General features: G+C 47.9%; 2 protein-coding genes and 4 non-coding genes across 9 annotated transcripts in view; 1 reads left to right on the forward strand and 5 right to left on the reverse strand.

Moving 5' to 3' along the window:
- The window catches only part of timm9 (translocase of inner mitochondrial membrane 9 homolog), a 2,440-nt gene extending 2,084 nt beyond the window's left edge, over positions 1-356 (forward strand). Inside the window, exon 4 of the mRNA XM_020108024.2 lies at positions 72-356. Within this exon, the coding sequence (XP_019963583.1) occupies positions 72-206 (135 nt within the window). The 3' untranslated portion in view covers positions 207-356. The remainder of the gene's footprint in view (positions 1-71) is intronic.
- A 321-nt stretch (positions 357-677) lies between these two features.
- arid4a (AT-rich interactive domain 4A) lies at positions 678-20,841 on the reverse strand. Of its 4 annotated transcripts, none has more exons than XM_069535207.1 (25): positions 20,488-20,841; positions 19,579-19,620; positions 18,756-18,866; positions 16,472-16,537; positions 15,745-15,835; positions 15,208-15,287; positions 14,992-15,089; positions 14,679-14,811; positions 14,348-14,427; positions 14,168-14,244; positions 13,774-13,958; positions 13,624-13,696; positions 12,587-12,681; positions 11,347-11,444; positions 9,745-9,982; positions 8,615-8,826; positions 8,077-8,238; positions 7,743-7,824; positions 6,804-6,999; positions 6,165-6,227; positions 4,570-6,084; positions 4,373-4,477; positions 3,976-4,131; positions 2,701-2,847; positions 678-2,506 (listed from the first exon to the last, which is right to left on the reverse strand). In XM_069535207.1, exons 2-25 carry the CDS (start codon positions 19,582-19,584, stop codon positions 2,403-2,405), a joined length of 4,173 nt encoding a protein of 1,390 aa, XP_069391308.1. In that variant the 5' UTR covers positions 19,585-19,620; positions 20,488-20,841; the 3' UTR covers positions 678-2,402. The 4 variants fall into 4 exon arrangements, with proteins under 4 accessions (XP_069391308.1, XP_069391306.1, XP_069391307.1 ...); XM_069535205.1 differs by having other exon boundaries at positions 4,274-4,477; XM_069535206.1 differs by having other exon boundaries at positions 6,804-7,002.
- LOC138413000 (small nucleolar RNA SNORD53/SNORD92) lies at positions 7,617-7,696 on the reverse strand. The gene has a single exon (XR_011245336.1). It is a non-coding gene; the product is annotated as a small nucleolar RNA SNORD53/SNORD92 (small nucleolar RNA).
- Positions 11,532-11,611, reverse strand: LOC138413001 (small nucleolar RNA SNORD53/SNORD92). The gene has a single exon (XR_011245337.1). It is a non-coding gene; the product is annotated as a small nucleolar RNA SNORD53/SNORD92 (small nucleolar RNA).
- On the reverse strand, positions 15,367-15,449 carry LOC138413002 (small nucleolar RNA SNORD53/SNORD92). The gene has a single exon (XR_011245338.1). It is a non-coding gene; the product is annotated as a small nucleolar RNA SNORD53/SNORD92 (small nucleolar RNA).
- On the reverse strand, positions 18,134-18,219 carry LOC138413004 (small nucleolar RNA SNORD53/SNORD92). Its single transcript, XR_011245340.1, has one exon. It is a non-coding gene; the product is annotated as a small nucleolar RNA SNORD53/SNORD92 (small nucleolar RNA).
- Positions 20,842-20,895: the final 54 nt, after the last annotated feature.

The following is a 20,895-nucleotide window of genomic DNA, read 5'->3' on the forward strand; positions in this document are numbered from 1 at the left end:
ACTGGCGCCCCCTGGTGGCCTTCAGTTCAGGAAGCGTTGGATTCGTGTTTCATGTGATCGTGTCGTTTCAGTCCAGCTGCTCCGAGTCGTGTCTGCAGAAGTACCTGAAGATGACTCAGCGGATCTCCATGAGGTTTCAGGAGTATCACATCCAGCAGAACGAGGCTCTGGCCGCCAAAGCCGGACTGTTGGGACAACCTCACTGAGCCCGACCCAACTGGAAGATCACATGACACCAGTGCGTTGAGCGGAGCCGGGCTGATACTGGACACTGTTCTGTCTCAAAGCATCATGGGAGAAACTGTGAAACTGTCCTTAAATGTCTTTGTTTGGTTTATTAAACATCGTGAAACTCGCCTCTGTGTTTTTTGATTTTTTTATATCTGTGAGAAGTAACTTTACTCAAATACTTTGAGTCAAACACAAAGTGAGGATCAGAACACAAACATGTTCCATCATCCTCGTTTTTATCCTGGACTCATGAAGTCACATGACCTCTGAAACATTTAATATCTACTGATTTTTTGTTTGGTCCATGTCCCATCTGCTAACATGGAAGAGGCAGGCTTATGACCGATACTGCACCCGGTCACCAGGGGGCGATGGAGACCCTTTGGCTTCAGTGTACACGTCGTCAGGTTCACGTTTAGATTCAGGTCTGAAATGAGACGCGGCCGTCGAGTGGAAACATATTTAAAAACTTTATTAGAAACAGAGAGCTCTGTTTATTGTGCACACAGTTCCAACATGGCTTCGCTTCTGTTCTCCGGAGGAAGTGTGTGTTTCTGTATTTACAGTCGTCGCTCTCGAAACCGCCGCTAGCAAAACACCAAAAAACTGAGGAGTTCATAATACAACAGTACAAAGAGTCTTCTCTTAAAAAATACTATAAATCATTCTTTACAGGCGTGTAAAACGTTCTTCTCAAATACATGTGTGGTTTTATTCTTTTCTTTACTCAGAGCTTTTTATGTACAAAACAACAAAATGTTCAGGAGCAGGAATCAGCCGTCGGTTCGAGCCTGACGCACAGAGGAAGACCCACAGAAGGGAGGGGGTGGGGGGTGGGGTAAGGTGGTGCAGCAGCGTCAGTACCGAGCTCAGACCCACGACGACGTACGGAAGATTAATTCTGCCAGAGGAAAAATGATCATTCTACTATTCTGAGGTTAAATCCAAATTTATGACTCACTAAAAACCACTGAAGTCTAATTTGACACATGAACTCATTAAAAGTCTAAATTAAAAAGATTTAAATCTAAATTATAAGTTTGAAGATTGAAATGACTTTTTAACCCAAATAAAACAATTAGAAAATTCCAAGTCAGAATTATGAGTCAATCCTCTAATTCTCTAAACAATGGAAGTCAAAATGTCTAATTATGAGACTTGAAGTAAAACACACAGAGTCATTACTCCGACTTTAAGTCAAATTATTAAGAATTATCAAATCAAAGTAAACAAGTGATCAGATTATGTCACAGTTTCAATTTACTGAAGTCAAATTCTGTCTTTTTAAATTCTTTGATAATGAAAAGTCCAAGTTAATAATCAAAAATTATAATTTTCAAGTCAAAGTGAAGAAATAAAAAAACATTCTGGATCAAAATCAAACTTCACGTCAAAACCTTTAAAATCTCTTTTGTGACATTTGATCCATCAAAGTGGATTTTACTTTTTACCATTTCTACATTTCATGTATTTTCCCCAGCGCAGTAATGATCCTCCATACAACTCGACGCTTCAGTTCATTATTTTACGCATCGACTCTTTTCTCTCTCTCGCTGTGACGTCTGAAACTTTTTTAAGTTTTTGTCTGTTTTTACCAAAATAAAAGCTCTGATTTCGTATAAAAAGATCAAAAACACTCAGCAGGAAGTTGGGAAAGTCGTTTTTTTGGTTTAAATAAATAATATCTTCAGTTTAAAAAAAAAATCCCCCCCCACAAAATTTGCATAATGAACTGTGCTGCTTCAGGAATCTGTTTCCTGTTCCCACCTGCAGGAACCCCCCCCCCCCCCCCACAAAATAACAAAACAGTCACATTATTCTGAAATACAGAGACGCTGAGCTGAGGTACTGGGGGGGGGGGAGGGGGAGGAGGAAAGAGAAGTGCTCTGTGGCGGCTTAACAGACGGCGATTTTCTTTGTCTCTGTGAACAGGAAGTCCATAGGTGAGGGGGTGGGGCTAAGATCAAGTGGGAGAAGCCCCTCCCCCACCCACCACCATTTGAAGTTGTGACGGCGTTCCCATCGGCCACCGCTGCAGCTCTCACCTGGAGGTTCTCAACTCTGACCCATCACGTCCTCTGCTGGCGGAGTGGGTGGAGTCTGTGGCTGCAGTGGGCGGGGCGAGGAGGATAGGAATATGGTGGGTGGGTGGACCTTGAGCGGGCGTGTCATCACCTGCACTCCACAGCAACGGTGTTCTGAGTGGGCGAGGCCGAGGACGGACTCATACCTGTGTCTGAGGAACCCGACGAGGTCGACGCCGTCGTGTTCGACACTGAAAGAGACAAAGATTTCACCAGAGACAGGAAGTCAGTAAAGTGTGGACGTACAGCACCGTTTGATTGACACATTTATATTCCTGTCACTGAGCAGTCCGCTGCAGCTCCTGTCAAAATAAAAGCAGCTGAATTGACTGATCATTTCCTGCTCTTTCAAAATAAAAGCAGTTGAATTGGGCGGAGCTCCTACCCTCTCTCTCCTTCTTTTTTAGCCTCTTCCTGCGTCTGTCGATGGAGGCGACCTCTGACTTCAGGGTCATGTAGTACTTTCTGATCTCCTGCAGCTTGTCCTGCAGGAAGGAGATCCTCTCTGTGCTCGACATGTTGTCCAGCTCATCTGAGGAGGAGGAAGAAGAGACACGGTTATTTCTTCATCACAATTCTGACATTCAGGTCGATGAACCAGTCCAGGTCCACATGTGACATGTCCCCCCTCATCGTGATGAGGTCACAGAGCTGAGACATGATGAAATAACTGACGTGAACATATTTACACACAAGAGACATGTGACTGAGCAGACGCTGCTTTTTTGTCATATGAGAAACAGGAAGAAGGGTGTGAAATATTCTGTGTGGGTGGACAGAGACAGTTGTGTTTGTGAAGTCGTCTCACAGGGACGTAGATCATATTACTCCTGTCTGAACCCTGAACAATCAAACCAACACCTCATTATCCAGAAAGATCAGTTCACGACCAAAACACAGGTTCTCCTGTTCTAGAGTCTGTAAGAGGAGAACAGGCGGTAGAACCTTCAGCTACCAGGCTCCTCTCCTGTGGAACCAGCTCCCACTCTGGGTTCTCTCCTCTCCTCCCCATGTCTGTCTCCTCCCCATGTCTGTCTCCTCCCCATGTCTCTCTCCTCCCCCCCTCTCTCCTCCCCCGGTGGAGGCAGATGTCTCCTCTCTGACTCTGGTTCTTGAGGTTTCTCTCTGTTAATGAGGAGTTTCTCCTCCACAGACTCAAAGTGCTGCTCATGGTTCACAGTTGGTTTCTCTACATGAAGAAGATCTGAAGCTCTTCACCTTCTCTGTGAAGAGTCTGGAGATCATGGATGTTAGGATTTGGTGCCACACAAATAAAACTGAATTGAAGGATGAACGGTTTTAGAGCAACAAAGAAAAAAACATAGCTTTTTATTTCAGTTCCTGATACTTCCACAATGATATGAGCTCACGTGACCTTTGACCTCTGATCAGTTCATCCTTGAGAATTACAACTGGTCAAAATGTGAATAAATTCCCTAAAGACAGACTTGAGATACTAAAGTGTTGTTTGGATGAAATGTTCACAAGGTGAATAATGAGTTCAAGGTCAAACCTCTGAACTCTGACCTTTGTGTCTGGTCACTGAGGCAACGTCATGCTAATAAATAAATAAACACAAAGTTCAGAAGCTGAACTCAATAAAACAAAGCATTCAATCCTCGTCGACATGAAACAAACAGCTCATGGTGTAAATTATTACCGAGCTGGAGCGTCCACTTGTATGTTCTCTGAGGTGACGGGAAGTTCTGTTTGTCTTTGCTGTGAGAAGACGGAGACGACAAACCAGGACATCGAGACTTCTGAGACTTGGACAGAGACGACAGACGAGACTGGTCTTCGCTGTCGCTGCTGTGACCTGGACGGTGAGAGGAGAGTCAGAGCTTCTTAACCAAACACACGTTAAACCATCATCTGCTGATGAAAGAATCAAACACGTCAAATGTCATCGATGACCATGTGATGTGGGCGAGAGCTGCGCAACAAGGACGCAGTTTGACCTTGAGGCGGATTTGTCGACAGCTCGTTCCAGATTCTGGGACGAACGATGACGCCAACGCCTGAGATCTGGGCGCCATCTGTCGGTGACATCATCTCACCTGCTCCGTTCTTCTCCACCTTCCCGGGCGTGTTTGGTCGTTTCTGGTTGCGTTTGTGTTTCTTGGCCGACGGGCTGGAGTTACAGTCCATCGCCCTCTTCTGACCTGAGGGGGTCAAAGGTCACAGTTACAAACTGGTGTTGAGTCAGTGACTCGACTGTCGGCAAAGTTTAAACAAACCGAAGCGGTGGTCTTACCTCGGTCCTTGTTCTCCTGCAGTGACAACAGGGAGGTGGAGGAGGAGCTGCTGCCGTCAAACCCGGGACTGGAGTCGCCCTCCTGCTCCCCCCTCACTCCTCCCCTATCATCCTCTGCGGCACTCCTGGTTGGACGCATCTCCTCGGAGCAGGGGGTGGAGCTGGGAGTGGAGGCAGGGAGGAAGGGCCTGACCTGAGGCTGGGGGAGGTGAGGTGTGTGTGGGATGGGGTGGGATGCTCGGAGGAGGTGAGACAGCGGGGGCGGAGCTTGTTGCTGCTCCCTCATCATCAGGAGGAGGTGCTCTGAGGAGACAGGCTTCTCCTTCTCGTCGGGGTCATCCAGGTCCACCTCGTGGCAGACGAGTGCCTCAGGACCGATCTGCGGCTCCAGCTCCTCAGTGGGGGGGGGCCCTGAAGCCTCTGGGGCAAGGGGAGGTGTCCCAGCATGCATCTCTGGCTCCTTGATGGGTCCACCTGTTGGACGCTCCTCTGATACCTCCTTCTGTGTCTCCTCCCTGAGACGGGGTGACTCCTCTGTCTTCATCAACCCCTCACTCCTCTCTTGAAGGAGCGGGGAGGAGACGGTTTTGGGCGAAGCTCCAGCCGCCACCTTGGGTGTGGGGGCGGGGGATTTGGGAGAGGCTGCCTCCTCCGGCTTCCTGTCTGGGCGGAGCTTCTTCTCTGCAGCTCTCTGTTCTGCTGCTTTACGTTTAAGAGTCACACTGCTCCTCTCCTCAGGTAACCCCGCCTCCTCCTCCTCAGAGGCAGAATCGGTGTCCGAATCCACAGTGGGAGACTCAGGGGGGAGGTGCTCTGTGGGGAGACAATGGAGGACCACCATGGGCTCGTCCTGTCTCTTTAGGACGCTGCGAGGAGGAGAAGAGAGTGCTGCGGTGTGGGAGGGACTAAGGGCAGGGCTGGGAGTGCAGAGGGGGATTCTGGGAGGAGTTTCAGAGCCTGTCTCTTTGAGGTTGGCCCTCCGGCCTTTAACCCTGGGGGAGGACAGAGGAGTGCACCTGTCCCCCTCCTCTGCAGCAGGGAGGGGGGACTGCTTCTCAGGAGACGTTTTGTTCTTGTCAGAGGGAGGAGACATCCTGCCTGGAGATGACTTGATGAGCACTTCCTGTCCAGGAGCCGTTTTCTGCACCGACGACGTTTTGCTCTCATTGTCGAGGGGAACTGGCGTCATGGTGACTTCAGCTGGAGGCTCCTCCCCCTGCACTGCCTCCGCCACCTCCTCCTCCTCCTCTTCCTCCTCCGATTGGCTCAGCACCTTCTCAGACACGCTGGGACATGCTGCGGCAGTGGCAGGTGAATGACTTGCTGTTGCCATGGCGACAGTGTCATCGTCATTAGTAGACATTGAGATGTTAGCGACCTCACTCGTTTCCTCTTCCTCCTCCTGTTGCTCCTCCTCCTGGCAGGGCGGGGCTTCATTTCTCCCTCGCCAAGGCGATGGCTGTTTATCAGGCAGGTCTTCTGATTCGCTGTCGTCAGAAGAGTTCCCAGAATCCTCTGCAGGAAGAGAGGAGTGGGTTGGTTAAGTCACCAAAAACAGAAATGGCTCAAAGCAGCAGCGTTGCTGTCGTTCTCACCGATGGACGCTCTGTCCGAGTCGTACATGCCGGACGTTCTCCTGGTTCTCCTGCGAGGAGTATCTGCAGAGAGACGAACTGTTACTGACAGGAAGTGTTAGCGACGCTTTGTCTTCACCGCTGGTAGTCGAGTCATGTGACTGATAAGAACCAATCAGGAAGAGAACGTGGGCGTCATCGTTGACAAACGTTTCAGTTTCTGTTCAGACTAAAACACAAAACCAGAGTTTTCAAACTGAAACGAGTTCAGTTCACACACGTCTCCAACTTACAGCCAAACCTCCCTGAACGAGTCCGATCTCGGAAGCTAAGCAGGGTAGTGCCTGGTTACTGCTTGGATGGGAGACAGCCTGGGAATACCAGGTGCTGTGAGCGGGAGACTACGGTTGAGGGGGTTGGCGGTTCCATCCCGGTCGTCCCTATCTGCATGCCGAAGTGTCCTTAGGCAAGATACTGAACCCCAGGAGGACAAGTCCCGCCCATAGATACACGATGGTGTGAATGGCACTAAAACTATGTGTAACTGTAAGATTTGTATAAATACAGAACATTTAGAAAAGTCGGGAGTCGTGTGGACACCAGGCGTAACTATAGCAACAGTGATGAGTTCTAAATCTAAAATGCCTCGGTGTGTCTTACTGTCTCCGTTGGCCATGCTGGACGACGTCTCTGTTCTGCTGCTCTTGCCATTGGATCGTCCCTCGCTGCTTGGCGTCTTTGAGACGCTGCGGCCGGCAGAGCTGGTTGGAGTGGTTCTTATCTGAGGACGACCACGCTTCGCCCCTGTTGGCTTCACTGCCTGCTTCTCTTCGTCTTTCTCCACCTCGTCTTTGTTCTGCTGAGGAAACAGTTTTCGTTACCACGCAGCATTGAGTCAACTTTAGCACCAGACACGTTATCAGCCGTGGACGTGAAGTCACATGATCAGCTAGAAGCTGTTTGTGTGGTGTCATGTAGCGCTGAGGATGAGTTGATCAAGAGATTTATTTTGATGACTGATCGTTAAAAACATTTCCTGGTTCCAGTGATGATTTCAAGCTTCTCTTTGAAAAATATTATACTATTTTTTTTTTTTAAATGTCTTCTTCATGTCCTACGGTCGTGTCGCTCTGCAGAGGACTGACAGAGGGCGTCATCCGTGTCCGTACCCAGTCAACATTTCAATGCTGAGCAAGTCAAAGCATCCAAGCCTTGAAATACAAAAAACACAACGTTGCCTCAACGTGCACGAGGTGTTGAACAATAACTGTATCTCTTGTAAACTGTCAGGTTGCATTTAAAAACTCTGTCAGTATGAATTTATCCTCATTCATACATTTACAGTTTTTGAGGCTGTGAGACAGACCTGCCATCAGCCCCTGGGTCCCTGAAATGTTTGCAGGGAATCGGAAGCTGAGTGTAAATGAGCGTTGAAAACACAATGCAGCTCTGTGACACCGCTGCTGTCAGGCTCTGGTCAGACAGCCAAGAGGAAATGACATCACAGGACTTCAGTCCAGATTGCGAAACCTTTCTTAGCATCATCACGCCAGGCCGTCGGCAGCTCACATTACCACACTGAGCTCATGGGAATCTCACCTTCACCTTCTTCCTCTGCCTCTTCTTTGTTCCTTTCTCCACAGGCCAGATGATCCGGTCAGCCTTCACCCACTCGTCGTACCTGCGGAGCAGAAACAGCCGGTCAACACTGCGGACGTGCACAAATAATCAGAGAAAGAAATCTCTCAAACAATCAGGACAGACGGTAAAATCATTCAATTCGATTAAATTACAGCTCAGTTACAGAAACAAGACGAAGCGTCGCCTCCTCCATGTTAGCAGACGGGGCATGACTTTATATATTTATACTGTCTGATGTCTCACTCACTAGTTGATGAGGATTCAACATGAACCGTCTCTGACCCACACTGACCTGACGTTCCAGCCGTAGTAGTGAACCAGGTAGAACTGTTCTCCATTGTCTATGTCCGTCTTCTTGATGTGAGCCTCGTAGATTTTCTGAGTTTTTCCTCTGCCGTACTTCACCCTGACCTTCGTCCCCGTCACAGAGTCCCCATCCTCATCTTCCTCACTCCTGACACAGACACAAGTGATCACTTAGTGTTGAAGCACCTGAATTGTCTCTCAGGCTTCGTCCAGGGGTGGAAAGTAATTAAGGACATTTAGGAGAGTAACTTAACAGCAGGCGGCTTTAACCTGCGGCCACAGCCAGGATCAGCTGAGGGTGTGGTCAGAAATGTGTCCTGATACACCTGTAACCACACCTGACAGCGAGCTCCCTGTGTCCTGGAGAGAAGTTTCTCTCTAAGATTATAAAGTCATCACAGGACACAGACGACTCACTCAAGGAATCCTTTCTCAACTCTACGTTTCTCCGCTCACAGAGGAATGATGGGAACTGCCTCACTTATAGGAGCCATGATTATTATTATGTTATGTTTCAGTCTCACCTGTCTGCTCTCCTCCTCTCCATCTCATCATCATCCTCATCGTCGTCGTCCTCATCCTCGTCCTCAGAGCCTTTCTCGAAGTCGTCCATTCTTCTGTTGCTGCGTCTCCTCACCTCCCTCTGCTCCTCGATGTTCTCTCCTCCTCTTTTCTCAGGTCTCGAGGACGACTCTCTATCCACTTTCAGCTGATTGCCCACACACCTCCTCCTCCCCTGAAACAGACACACCGATCTCAGAGTTCAGTTTGAATTCTGAACCAGCGTTTAATTTGAACCTGGGATGATTTGAGCTGCTGTTACAAGCACCGATCTTTTCTTCCTGTGATGTCATGACTTGGAAAATCTTCATACGCTTCATTTCTCAAAAATGTGTAGAACCTCAGCTACAAGGTTTTGTAAGTCAAAAAAACTAAATGATTGCTTTAAGTAATTAAATGTGTTTTAAACTTGAAAAAGTTACCTTTTACAATTTTTGAACATTCTTTGTTTTTGTTATGTGAGCGCTTTCGGCCTCTGTCCAGCGCCACTGGGGACAATCAACAGCTCTTGTACCACAAAATGTAATGACATCATGACAAACGTCCAACATGAGGCAGAGGACAGAGGCCTCGGCTTTCTGCTGCATTTAGAGGGTTAATGATGGATCATTGTGTAAGGGCACAGTCACATGACTGAATTAAAATATATTTTTTTTAAAGTTTGCCAAAGTGGAATTCCACCCTGCAGATTTGCTTTGCTACAGGAAGTGAATGTTTTGCTACAGGAAGTGAACGGGTTCCCTCGGGGTTGATGCACCTATTGTGAGTGGCTTTGGATAAAAGCATCAGCTAACTGAAATGTAACGTGATGAGACGAAGGTTCGCCACAGAAACATTCTGTGACACTCCAGTCCAGTAGGTGGCAGTTACACACCTATAAACTGGTTGTTCAAACCCCATAAAACACAAAGAAGAACATTCAGACACTTGTCAACTGAAGCAGCAGCTCAGTCAAATGATGTCACATGACTCAGGAATCAGCAGCTTGATCTCAATGTGTAAAAAACTGTTTCAAAAGATTTTGTTACTGAGGAGAAATATTCTACGTTAAAAGTTGTGACGGAGTTTCAATGTCTTATATTTTCAGTCTCACCCTCGGTGACGATTGATGCTCCTTCATCTCCTCCTTCTCGCTCTCACTGTCCGACTCTGCCTCCTCCAGCTTGTCTTCCACAGGCTCCGCCTTCACCTGTAGTGTGGGGGGCTCTATGGGCTCCTCCCCTGCTGTCTTCTGGTTGGCTGGTGTGGAGGGAGGGCGGGGGTTGTTGTGATGGATGGTCCTGAAGGTGATGGAGGCGGACCGGCAGTACTCCTCGAAACCGTACAGGTACCTGAGAATTACAGGAGTTAGCAACTCAGAAAACCAGGAGAATGATGGGAAATGGATCAGTGGATGAAAAAAGATTCTTTGAAAATGTTACGCATGTTACACACATGATCTCCGGCAGCGTGTCCCCTTTATTATCTTGACTGTGGCGCCATGTTCTAGTTGGTCCCTCCACCGTCTCATAAGGAACCAAAACATTTTTACCACGTGTTTGCGACACCATTTGCCATCTGCGGTTGCACACCCATGTGTTCATAAAGTTAGCACCATCCCCTCAGTTTCAGCTGCAGTTTCAGCATTAACAGTTTTTCCTCTCACGACTCATCGTTCACTCTGTGTGAACCTGTCACTCAGAATGTGTTGGGTGTGAGTGGCCCAATAGATTGAATACATTCTGAGTTGCCTCTGGTTATTTTAACAACACAAACTTGTGTAAAAAGCAGATGAGAAATCCACAAATAGCAGCTTGGCAGGATTTTTGTTAGCGTCAAGATGTTTCAGAAGAGGATTCAGTGGCAGGAGCATCTTCTACCTGTGGCTCAGCTCTGCGTGGGAACTGTAATGGGTCAAGCAGGTGCTCAGTGTTGGTGAGAAGTTCTTTTTTCAGCGGTTCTTCAGAAGGAACCATTAAAAACCTTGGGGTGAGTATGGACTGCTTCCCGCTTTTGGCAGCTTGTGTTGAGGGACAACTGACAGTGTGGTGGAAGATGGGGACTTTGCCCTCAGGGATGAGCTGCCCCTCCAACCAGGGGGAGAGGGAGGGACCCGTAAGCTCGCTCAATAGAACCATAGCACTGGTCCAGAACTTTATCAGTCTGGTTGGACAGGTGATGCACGGGTCAAAGTTCCTTAATGTTTTCTTCAATGAGTGTTGAATAAATTCATTTATTGTCAAACACTAGAGACATAGTTTGCAGCTTCTGAGTCACCTGAAGTTTAGACTCTTCATTCGTCACCCAGCATCTGCTGACCCCCAGTTACCGTGGTGAGTGTTGAACCCAAGTCTGTGGCAGGGTCACGTGTCAGCAGCTTCACATGGTGAAGTCATGCTAAGTTATGTGTCTGATAATGATGGGACGTGACTCTGGGGGCAGAACCGACGAGTCAGTGGCAACACTGCCGATCACATACATGACAATGATGATGTTAAAAGTCTGATGAATTGAAACCACACATGGTTAGAATCTGGTCACAGTTGAAAATAATCTGATCTCCTGCTCCTCCTCCTGAGATAGAAAAACAGCCCCTCTGCGTTTGAGGTGTTCCTGACATTTTACATTCACAATAATATTTGGTCAACGTTATCTTTGACCTCTACAATCTGTGAATCCAATGCTTATATATGATTGTGTGCAGGTGTGCTCTTACTTCCTGTAGGCCGTCTTGACGTTGTAGGATGCAGCAGAGTTCAGGATGGGGATCCCCAGATCCATGTAGACCTGCTTCCACACCGTCCCAGACTCAATCTAACACACAGACACACGGGTCAGAGCTGTGCCACACCCAGCTGGTTGTTTCTCATCAGCCGATTGGACAGCGAAGCTCGTCAGGCTTTGGTCAGACAGCCAAGAGGAAGTGACATCACAAGACTTCAGTCTAGTGTGCGAAACCATTCTCTGCATCATCACACCTGGCCCACAGCAGGTCACATGACCCACTGAGCGCCTTAAAGAACCTGAGGCTGTCGTCACTCACACAGGTTTGTGTTCATTCATTTAACTGCACACACAACATATCAATACATGAATGAAAGGTATGTGTGGTATAAACCACAGAGGAACAAAATACAAAGTGAAACATTATATTATATTAGTGTTCAGAGAAACTTCAACATATATTAGTATAACGGAAAAACCCAGATAAGCTGTGAACAACACTGGAACTCTTTGTCCAAATCAAATGAAACAAATAACTGATCAGCTTGATCCATTTCTGCTGAAATTCCCTCTTAATGATAAAACTCGAACTGCAGCAGCTCAGCCACCGATCAGGAAAGTGTCTCTGAGACAGAAATAACCAGCTTGTTACATCCTGCTAAATTCACACAGCATTCTGCAACCACCAGTACGTCATTCACTGCATTCCACTGTCTCTTATTTCTATTTCTATTTCATACTTAAAGTTTAATGTTTACTGTTTTTGCACACAATATTTTAAACCTTTTCTCTTTATACTTCTTTTAATGTTTTCTTGTTTTTTTATTCAGTGTTTACAGTTTTTTACTTAAATCTGTGTTGATGGGGAGACCGAGAGTCTGAGAAACTTCCATTCCTCAATATGTCTGTGTCTGTGTATGTCTGTGTATGTTTATTGCAGAAACTGACAATAAAGCTGACTTTGACTTGAGAAAGTTGGTGGATAGTTTTTAACTTTTTTTTCTAAAACCAAAACTGTCACTGGAGAAATTATGTGTTGCTGAAACTGATAATGAGCACAGACAGACAGCTGGACAGACAGGACTACAGACAGACTGACAGACAGACTGACAGACAGACTGACAGACAGCTGGACAGACAGGACTACAGACAGAAAGACAGACAGACAGGACTACAGACAGAAAGACAGAACTACAGACAGACAGCTGGACAGACAGGTGCACAGTCCTCACCTTGTGGCAGCCTCCCAGGTGATAGACCAGTCTGAAGAGCTTGAACAGGTTCAGGTCCTTGTAGCCCAACACAGGAGGTTTGTTGATGGGAGTTCCTGTCAGAGACACAGAACCAGAGGAGGGTCACGGAGGACGTGGTTCTACAGGAGCATTAATGTGCGACGGTCCGAGAACCACGTGACGAGGTCCACCTGCTCATGTTGAAACAGTCCTTAACCCTTTGAGACCTGACATGCAACATACGAGTGTATAAACCTTTAAGACAGTTTAAAACATGCAACTCATATTGTGATTTGCTGAACTGCATTGTGGGAAATATAGTTTGAATCCACTCCTGTCCTGCAAAAAAGTTTTTAAGTTGTGTTTCAAACAATAACTGATGATCTAAGTTTAAGACGACAGATTCAGACCCAGACAACGTTCCTGCTGACCACGACTCAGGAGGAGGAGGAGTGGAGGAGGAGTGGAGGAGGAGGAGAAGAGGAGGAGGAGGAGAGGAGGAGGAGTGGAGGAGGAGTGGAGGAGAAGAGGAGGAGAGGAGGAGTGGATGAGGAGGAGGAGAAGGAGGAGTGGAGGAGGAGGAGGAGGAGGAGGAGAGGAGGAGGAGTGGAGGAGGAGGAGGAGGAGGAGTGGAGGAGGAGGAGGAGGAGGAGAAGAGGAGGAGGAGAGGAGGAGGAGGAGAGGAGGAGGAGGAGAGGAGGAGTTTGCCGCTTTGTTGGGTTCTTAACATTTTTAAAGTTTAGGGAAAAGACATAATTTAGAATTAAAACCAAACGTCTAATCTGTCACGTGATTTTATTTCACGTCCGTGTTTGCTTCAGAGGCTGAGACGGGTTTTGTAAACTTCAGTTTTATTCAGAGCTTTAGGTCTTGGTTGTTTCAGTCTGAGAACATGTCCAGGTTATTCAGCTCTTCAGTCCTCGCACATCTTCACTCATCATTTGTTAAAACATGATTTTAAACCGTGAACACAAACTGGAACAATCACCGTCGTGTTTTGTGACAGTGACTCTAAAGCGACTCTTGCGTCGACTCACCTCTGTCCTCCATGAACTTGTAGAGCTGTTGCAGGAAGTGGTCCCTCTCCTCAGGGTCAGGCTCCTCCTCCGGCTGCACACAAAAACGGGGAGGTTAGAATCTGACCCCCACAGCAGCGTCAGTCATCATCATCATCATCAGACTCTCACCTCCTCTTTTATGTGCTTCTTCTTTTTCTTCTCATCTTCGTCATCGTCCTCCTCCTCATCGCTCTCCTTCTCCTCTTCTTCGTCCTCATCGTCACTGGAGGACGAGTCCAAGATCTGGCTCATGTCCATCTTCCACACATCTGGAACCTCCCTACTCCCCAAGAACATCTGTGCTGCTTCTAAACCTACAAGAGAGGAGCGAGGATTGAAGGAGGAGGTGAAAGGAGAGGGGGAGAAGAAGGGGAAGAATGGAGGAGAGGAAGGTGTGTAAGGAGGAGGAAGAAGTGAGGCGAGGACAGAAAAGAGGAGGAGCAGTTTAAAAAAAGAAAGACAGAAAAAGCAGCACTGAGCTCTGGCTGAGCCCAGTTGCATTGTGGGGGTTGTGGTGTCTCACCTCTCCAGTTGGAGAACTCAGACTTGGCGATGCTGATGGAGTTGACAGGGTGGACGTGTCTCCTCGCCACCGTGTGGCTGACGGACAGAACAGCAGGAAGAAGAGACAGAGCTGATCAGTTTCTGATCAATGATCAATAATAAGAAGAAGAAGAAGAAGAAGAAGAACCAGTGAACTCACAACTTGGAGTCATTGAACGATCTGACCAGACACTGATCCTTCTTCACCACCAGCTCATCGTTACAGCTCGGAGACACCACCTGCAGGACAGACACACACCTGCAGTCAGAGTGCGCTCATGTGACAAACAGGTGGAGGAGTTGTGTGGTCATGTGACAGGTGGAGGAGGTGTGTGGTCATGTGACAAACAGGTGGAGGACGTGTGTGGTCATGTGACAAACAGGTGGAGGAGGTGTGTGGTCATGTGACAAACAGGTGGAGGAGGTGTGGGGTCATGTGACAAACAGGTGGAGGAGGTGTGTGGTCATGTGACAGGTGGAGGCGTGTTTACCAGAGCCAGGTACCAGCTGCTGGGCTCCTCCTCATTCTCGATGCTGCAGACTTTTCCCAGCAGCTCATCATTAAGCCTCCTCCTGTCGTCCTCCTCATCCTCACTGGACGAAGACTCATTCTCCTCATCAGCCCTGAGATGCAGAGGGAGAGAGAAACAGAGTGGGAGGGAGGGAGAGAGAGAGAGAGAGACACAGAGAGACAGACAGGGAGAGACAGACAGGGAGACAGTTACACAGAGTCTGGTGCAGCAGCTGTGTATAACTGAACAAATATAAAGACGACCACAGTAACAATATGTAAAATAAACTCACACAGCCTGAGATGAACGACGTCCACCACGGTTTGACTTCTTGTTGATGACCGGAGTCCCAAAGTGCTCCGGGTTCGTTAGAGGCAGCTGGTCCAATGTCTGGGGAGCATGAATACATGTATTTAAACAACAGTCAGAAAGATTCAGATTAGATTGTTTAACTCCGGTGGAAGGACACAGGCCTGAGAAGTAATCCCTCCGTCTGAGTGGGACTCACCTCACTCTCTGCAAAATGTCTCTCTCCCTTCAGACACAGAGACGTACGACGCAGCGTCTTCTCATCTCCGTCATCAAACACTGGAACACAAACACACCGGAGTCACCGGAGTCTCACAGCGACTGTTCACACTCAGTGACCAGTTACTCTGGCAGGGGATTGGTCAGACAGCCAAGAGAAGATGTGACATCACATGATCATCAGCTCATTGAGCGAAACCTTTCTCAGTATCATCACTCCTCCCCCCACAGCCAGTCAGGACGTCTGCACTCATCCACCCAATCACAACACATTCAGACAGCCAATCACTCTGCTGTTTGATACCAGAATAAAAATGACGGGAGATAATATTGATTTCAATTTATCTAAAGTTTTAGTTGAATGCATCGAGTGCGAGCAGCTCTGTGAGGAGCACACGCTCCTTAATACATGTAACAGTTCACATGAAGGTGAAATGAGATTTTCAATGTGAACTCACCATTTCCAAAAACCCACTATGAACCAATCAGAGAGGATCAGACTGGATCAGAGACTCACCCACAGTGTAGAGACTGGCGTCTGTCAGTTTACTGATGATGGCCTCGCTGGACAAACCCTCGTTGGTCTTCACCTCCACAGTGGAGCCCACCTGAAGCACAGAGACAGATGGAGTCCTTCATTAACACGTAAACATTAATACAGTGGTGAGATGAGTCAGGAACAAGTTCTGACATTTCATATGAATCACAACTCAAGTTGTAGACCAGAGAGTTTATGTAGAGCTCCACCAACAGTGTCCTTATCAAACCATTCATTCTAATTGGATCAAATCACGTAAGCTCATAAATATCAGTCCTGTAAATATGATTGTTTTCATCTAGATCGATGAATTGTTCTCTGATAAATCAGTGAAAACGTTAAAAATCTCTGACAATGTTAAAGGAAGAGAAATCTGTATTCTCCCACTGACCCAGATCCAAACCAAAAACTGTCTGACCCCGACTTCAGACAAACTCTGGGAAGAAATGTTCAAACTTAAATTTGCAAAAGAGTTCATGTCTGAAAATGTGAACATCATGTTCATGTGAGAGATGATGAGTGTCTGTCCTTCACATCCTGTCAACAGACGGTGTAACAGCGTTCAGCCAAATATCTGTAACGTCTCACATCGGTCAGGATGATTCTAGTCGGACCTGAAGCTCCACAATGCAACGTTGTGTTTAACATATGGTGACGTGATGATGCTCAAACATTTAAGGAATCATCGGACACATGATCCTCTTACCCTCAGAGTTCCTTTCACCTGGTCGTCCTGCACCACCTGGGACGTACTTTCACCTTTGAGAGTCACCTGGAGAAAAGAAAGGAGTGTGATGAAGGAAAGAGCTTCACCTGCATGTTGGTTGTTGAACAGCGACACATGTGACAGACACGCTGCCATGTTGTTCTTCGTTGACTGATTTTATTTCACACGTTAACATTTTCACTGACCCCAATTTTCCGACAGAATCCGAAGACTCACATTAAAAAACTAAAGCGATTAGAAAAACAGCTGATTCCTTTTCTGTCTGCTCCTTCATCTCTATCAGACATGTCCTCATGTACAAATACTTTAAACATGAAGTCACAAACTGTTTCTTCTAATGTAGAGAATCTGTTGTTGTGTTGATGTCTTCAGTTCATCAGCATCTATTGTCCTCGTGTCCTGGAGACGGATCCTCACATGTGACTCTGAGCTTCAGTTACTGCTCAGAAAGTGTCTCTGTAGTTTGACTCTTGTCCACAACACACATCACAAGACCAATCACATGAACAATTGGGGTTGCTGTGGCTCAGGAGATAAGAGTGGGTCGTCCACTACTCAGGTTCAGTGGTTTGATTCCCCACTCATCTGATCCATGTGTCAAAGTGTCATTGGGCAAGTCATTGAAACCCAAATAGCTTGTGATGGCTATGTGTGAATGAGATGACAGACAAAGCTAGATATAGAAGCACTGTGTGAATGTAATGAGCAGTAAAACGCTTCGAGTGGTCGTCCAGACAAGACCAGCTGATCTACATACAGAGGAAACAGGAAGTAGATGGTCTCCTCAGCAGTTGGTTGCTTCGTAACAGAAACTCCTCTGAAGGAGGAGCAGTGATGGTGAAGAGTCGGAGCAGAGACGAGGTGGAGCTGTTACCGACAGGAAGTGTTAGCGACGCTTTGTGTTCACCGCTGGTAGTCGAGTCATGTGACTGATGAGAACCAATCAGAAGAGAATGTGGGCGTCATCTTTTACTAAAGTCTCTGATTTAGAGGCTGTAAAACTCCTGCAGGCGTAACCATAGCGGCGGTGATGAGTTTGAAACTAAAGCGTCGTCATGTGGGCACAGCCACAGAAACACCAGCAGAGACCGTCACAGATTCGTGGACAGTCAATGAGGAGTTGGTGTCAAAGTGAATGCAAAGTATCTTGTTTGGATTTAGGTCTAATCCGATGCTACGAGAAGAAATCTGTGTCTGCTGGAGATGAAGTTTCCTTTCTATTGTTGAAGTATCTGCACATGGAGAACAGCTGCTCAGAGTGACAGCACAAATCACACACTCAGAAAACTGGTGTTATCAAATGTCGAATCATAAAAACAGCGCCATGGTCTCTTTTGTCCCGACACAGTCGTCATTAAGGGGAAACACTGCACACACCTTCCAGCAGAGCAGTGAAAAGTCTGAACTCCACAGACACTGTGCCGTGTCATAGACAACACCGGTGTCGTCACAGGTTCGATACTTGGCACCTCTATAGCAGCAGCCATTTTCTTTTCAGTAACAGACAAACCAAAGTGAGGAGCAAAATGAGTGTGGAGACAGTTACATCCAGGTCGACAGGTGAGGTCAGAGGAAATTATAAAGCAGAACACCGGGTGTCCAGTTTAAATTTACAGTCAGTCGAGGTTAACCTGGTCGGGATCGGTCAGACAGCCAAGAGAAGATGTGACATCACATGACATCATCAGCTCGTTGAGCGAAACCTTTTCTCAGAATCATCACTCCTCCCCCAACAGCCAACCAGGACGCCTGCAGGCTTCATCTCAGAGGAAACGCCACGTTCTGATGGCCGCCATCTGAAACATGTGACGCTTACGCAGAACCACCAGTGAACTAACGTCACGTCTGGAAATTACTTTGAACCGATCATTTGTGACCACGCTGTTAAGCCAACAATCTTTAGTTTAGAGAGCTGTCATTGAGTTACTCAACAACAAAGCGAACTTCAGAACTGTAGGTGTCCTAATATCTTCTGATTAGTGACGTGTAAAGTGAGCGCAGGTCAGCGGGGGAGGGAGAGGGGAGGACACGCAGCAGGGTGATACAGCACGGTACAAGGATACCGGACCTTTAGTGTGCTGTTTCAAAAGTTCCACGCTGACTACTTTGTTTTTCGTAATCGTTGGAAGCCATGAGCCTAATTGAAATTAAATGAATCGCGCAGTCCAAATGGAGATGCCACCGTGATCAGGTGCAGCTTGTTTCTTTGACAGAGGACTCAGACAAACTGCTCTGGTCCAAACGTGGACTTCCTGTGTCTTACCTTGACCTTCACCATGCGTTTCACAGTCTTGATCTTGGCCTCGCAGAAGGCTCCTCTGTACTTAGCACTGACGTCCGTCCCCACCGTCAGGTGGGCAGGCTCGTCTGCTGCCTGAAACACACACATCGGCAACATCAGGACACACACACCTCGAACTGAAGCTGCATTCTGAGGAAAGTTTGCAGCTAACGTTAGCTTCACAGCAGAGACAGGCTAACACTGCTGGTGTACGGCCTGACTCACCGGAACCAAGGACTGTTTTCTATTAAAGGTCCATGCAGTCATGTTTGAGGACCATCTCTAAAATGACCCATGATCCCCTGACTGTTAATGACAATTGTTACCTGCAGCAGCGTCACGTTTTCATCTGCGTTAGTCAGTTTACAGGATTACAACACATCTGCATCAGATATTGTTGATATGTGAAAGAAACTCTGGACTTTCTCTGGAGTTCAGGACTGAAAACAGCTTTAGAGGGTTTCAGCTTTGAGTCACTAGATCTGCAGATTATTCTCCTGGAAGTTGTTCGGTCTATAAAATGTTGAAAATAATAACAAAGGACAGGTTGAGATTTTCCAGAGGCTTGTTTTATCTGATCTAAGAAAAACTAAACAGTGATTTAGATCCATAGAAGACCAGGAACAGCCTCAAACCTTCACCTGTGAGGAGGCGGCCAACATTTATCACTGAAACTAAACTTTGATTAACAGCTGATGAGGAGTTGTGTGTTTGAGGCCTGTTTGTGATGATGATGATGATGATGATGATGAACAGTGGATCCATGTAGAAGTGATGGTCACAGCCGCTTCGCTCCAACACTCACCTTCATCTTCTCTGTTTGAGTCCAGCTCGACACTGACGATCACTGCAAGACAAACAGCAGCTGTTCAGTGTTTTTAATGATGCTAAGCTAACCAACTAGCCTGTGACTTCTGTTAGCTCAGGCATTCTTCTCGGTGCAGCCCCCCCCCCCCCTCCCAGCCCGGATCTCATATGTGGCACCGACAGCTCCACGAACCCCGGGAACCACCGTCACCGGGACGGAACGTGGAGCCGCCTCCTCCGGGCCTGACGTGACATATCGGCGGCTCGGTGGAGGGTCGCGAGGCGGCAGCGGCTCCGCACGAGCCGGGGCTCTCCTTCCCGCTCCGCTCCCAGCTCCTCTGAGTCACGTCGCCATCACTGCTCGCCATGTCAGCTCGGCTAGCTCGGCTAACTTTACCCTTCCTCTAAACGGCCGCTAGCCGCCAGCTGCCGGGAGAGAGTCCCGGGCCCCGCGACACCACCGAGCCCACGACATCAACTGAGCCCAAACAACGGCTGTTTACCGCGGGGAGCAAGGAGGAGCGAGCGGCGGCTCCACTCTTCGCTCCGGAGCTAAATTTAGCCACTTGGCTAACTAGCGACGGAACGAGCTAGTTTGGATCCTGCGGTGATTTGAACCGTCGCTCCCCGAGGAGAGGACCCGGTCAGCGGACACATCAGCGCCGTGTGTCGGACAAACCAAGTTTCTATGAACCGAATCAGAACCAGAGGTTTGTTTAATACGCGTCGCTTCCACAAAGGCGCAGCAGCTCCACATTTCTTCACTCAAACACCCGCCGCTCAACACGCTCCGCTCGGTTCGACCTCCCGCTGACACCCGCCCGGCCCCGGTGAACCGACGGTCCCCGCCGGTCCCCGCCGGTCCTCGGTACCGTGTGTTGTGGAGAATCTTTGGGTTTTTACTCACGGTCGCGGCCGCGGCTGCTTCCTCTGGAGCTCGGAGACGATCCACGAACAACAAGCTGTTGAGCTCGGCTCTGTTTCCTCACACGTGATTGGCTGCGGCGACAGCGGTCGTTGCACAAAAGAAATCTGATTCGTCGTCAGATTCCTCGATTCTAATTGGACATTCCTCTTCTGGTGTCGCTATTGGTCGATACGAACGCGGCGCCACAAGGGAAATGACGGCATCGGCTGCGGGGTCATCCAATCAGAGGGGTGTTAGAAAGAAAACCCGCCCACTGGAGCTCGCGATTGGCCTCGCTCGTGTTTTTCCCAGCAGCGACGCGTCGCTATTGGCTAAACGGGCTTCCTTGTGTGTAAGAAGCCCCGCCCCTATACGTGCTGGGGACACACGCATCAAACTCCATTCAAA

This window comes from Paralichthys olivaceus, chromosome 12 (assembly GCF_024713975.1).
Source record: "Paralichthys olivaceus isolate ysfri-2021 chromosome 12, ASM2471397v2, whole genome shotgun sequence".
Lineage (NCBI taxonomy): Eukaryota > Metazoa > Chordata > Actinopteri > Pleuronectiformes > Paralichthyidae > Paralichthys > Paralichthys olivaceus.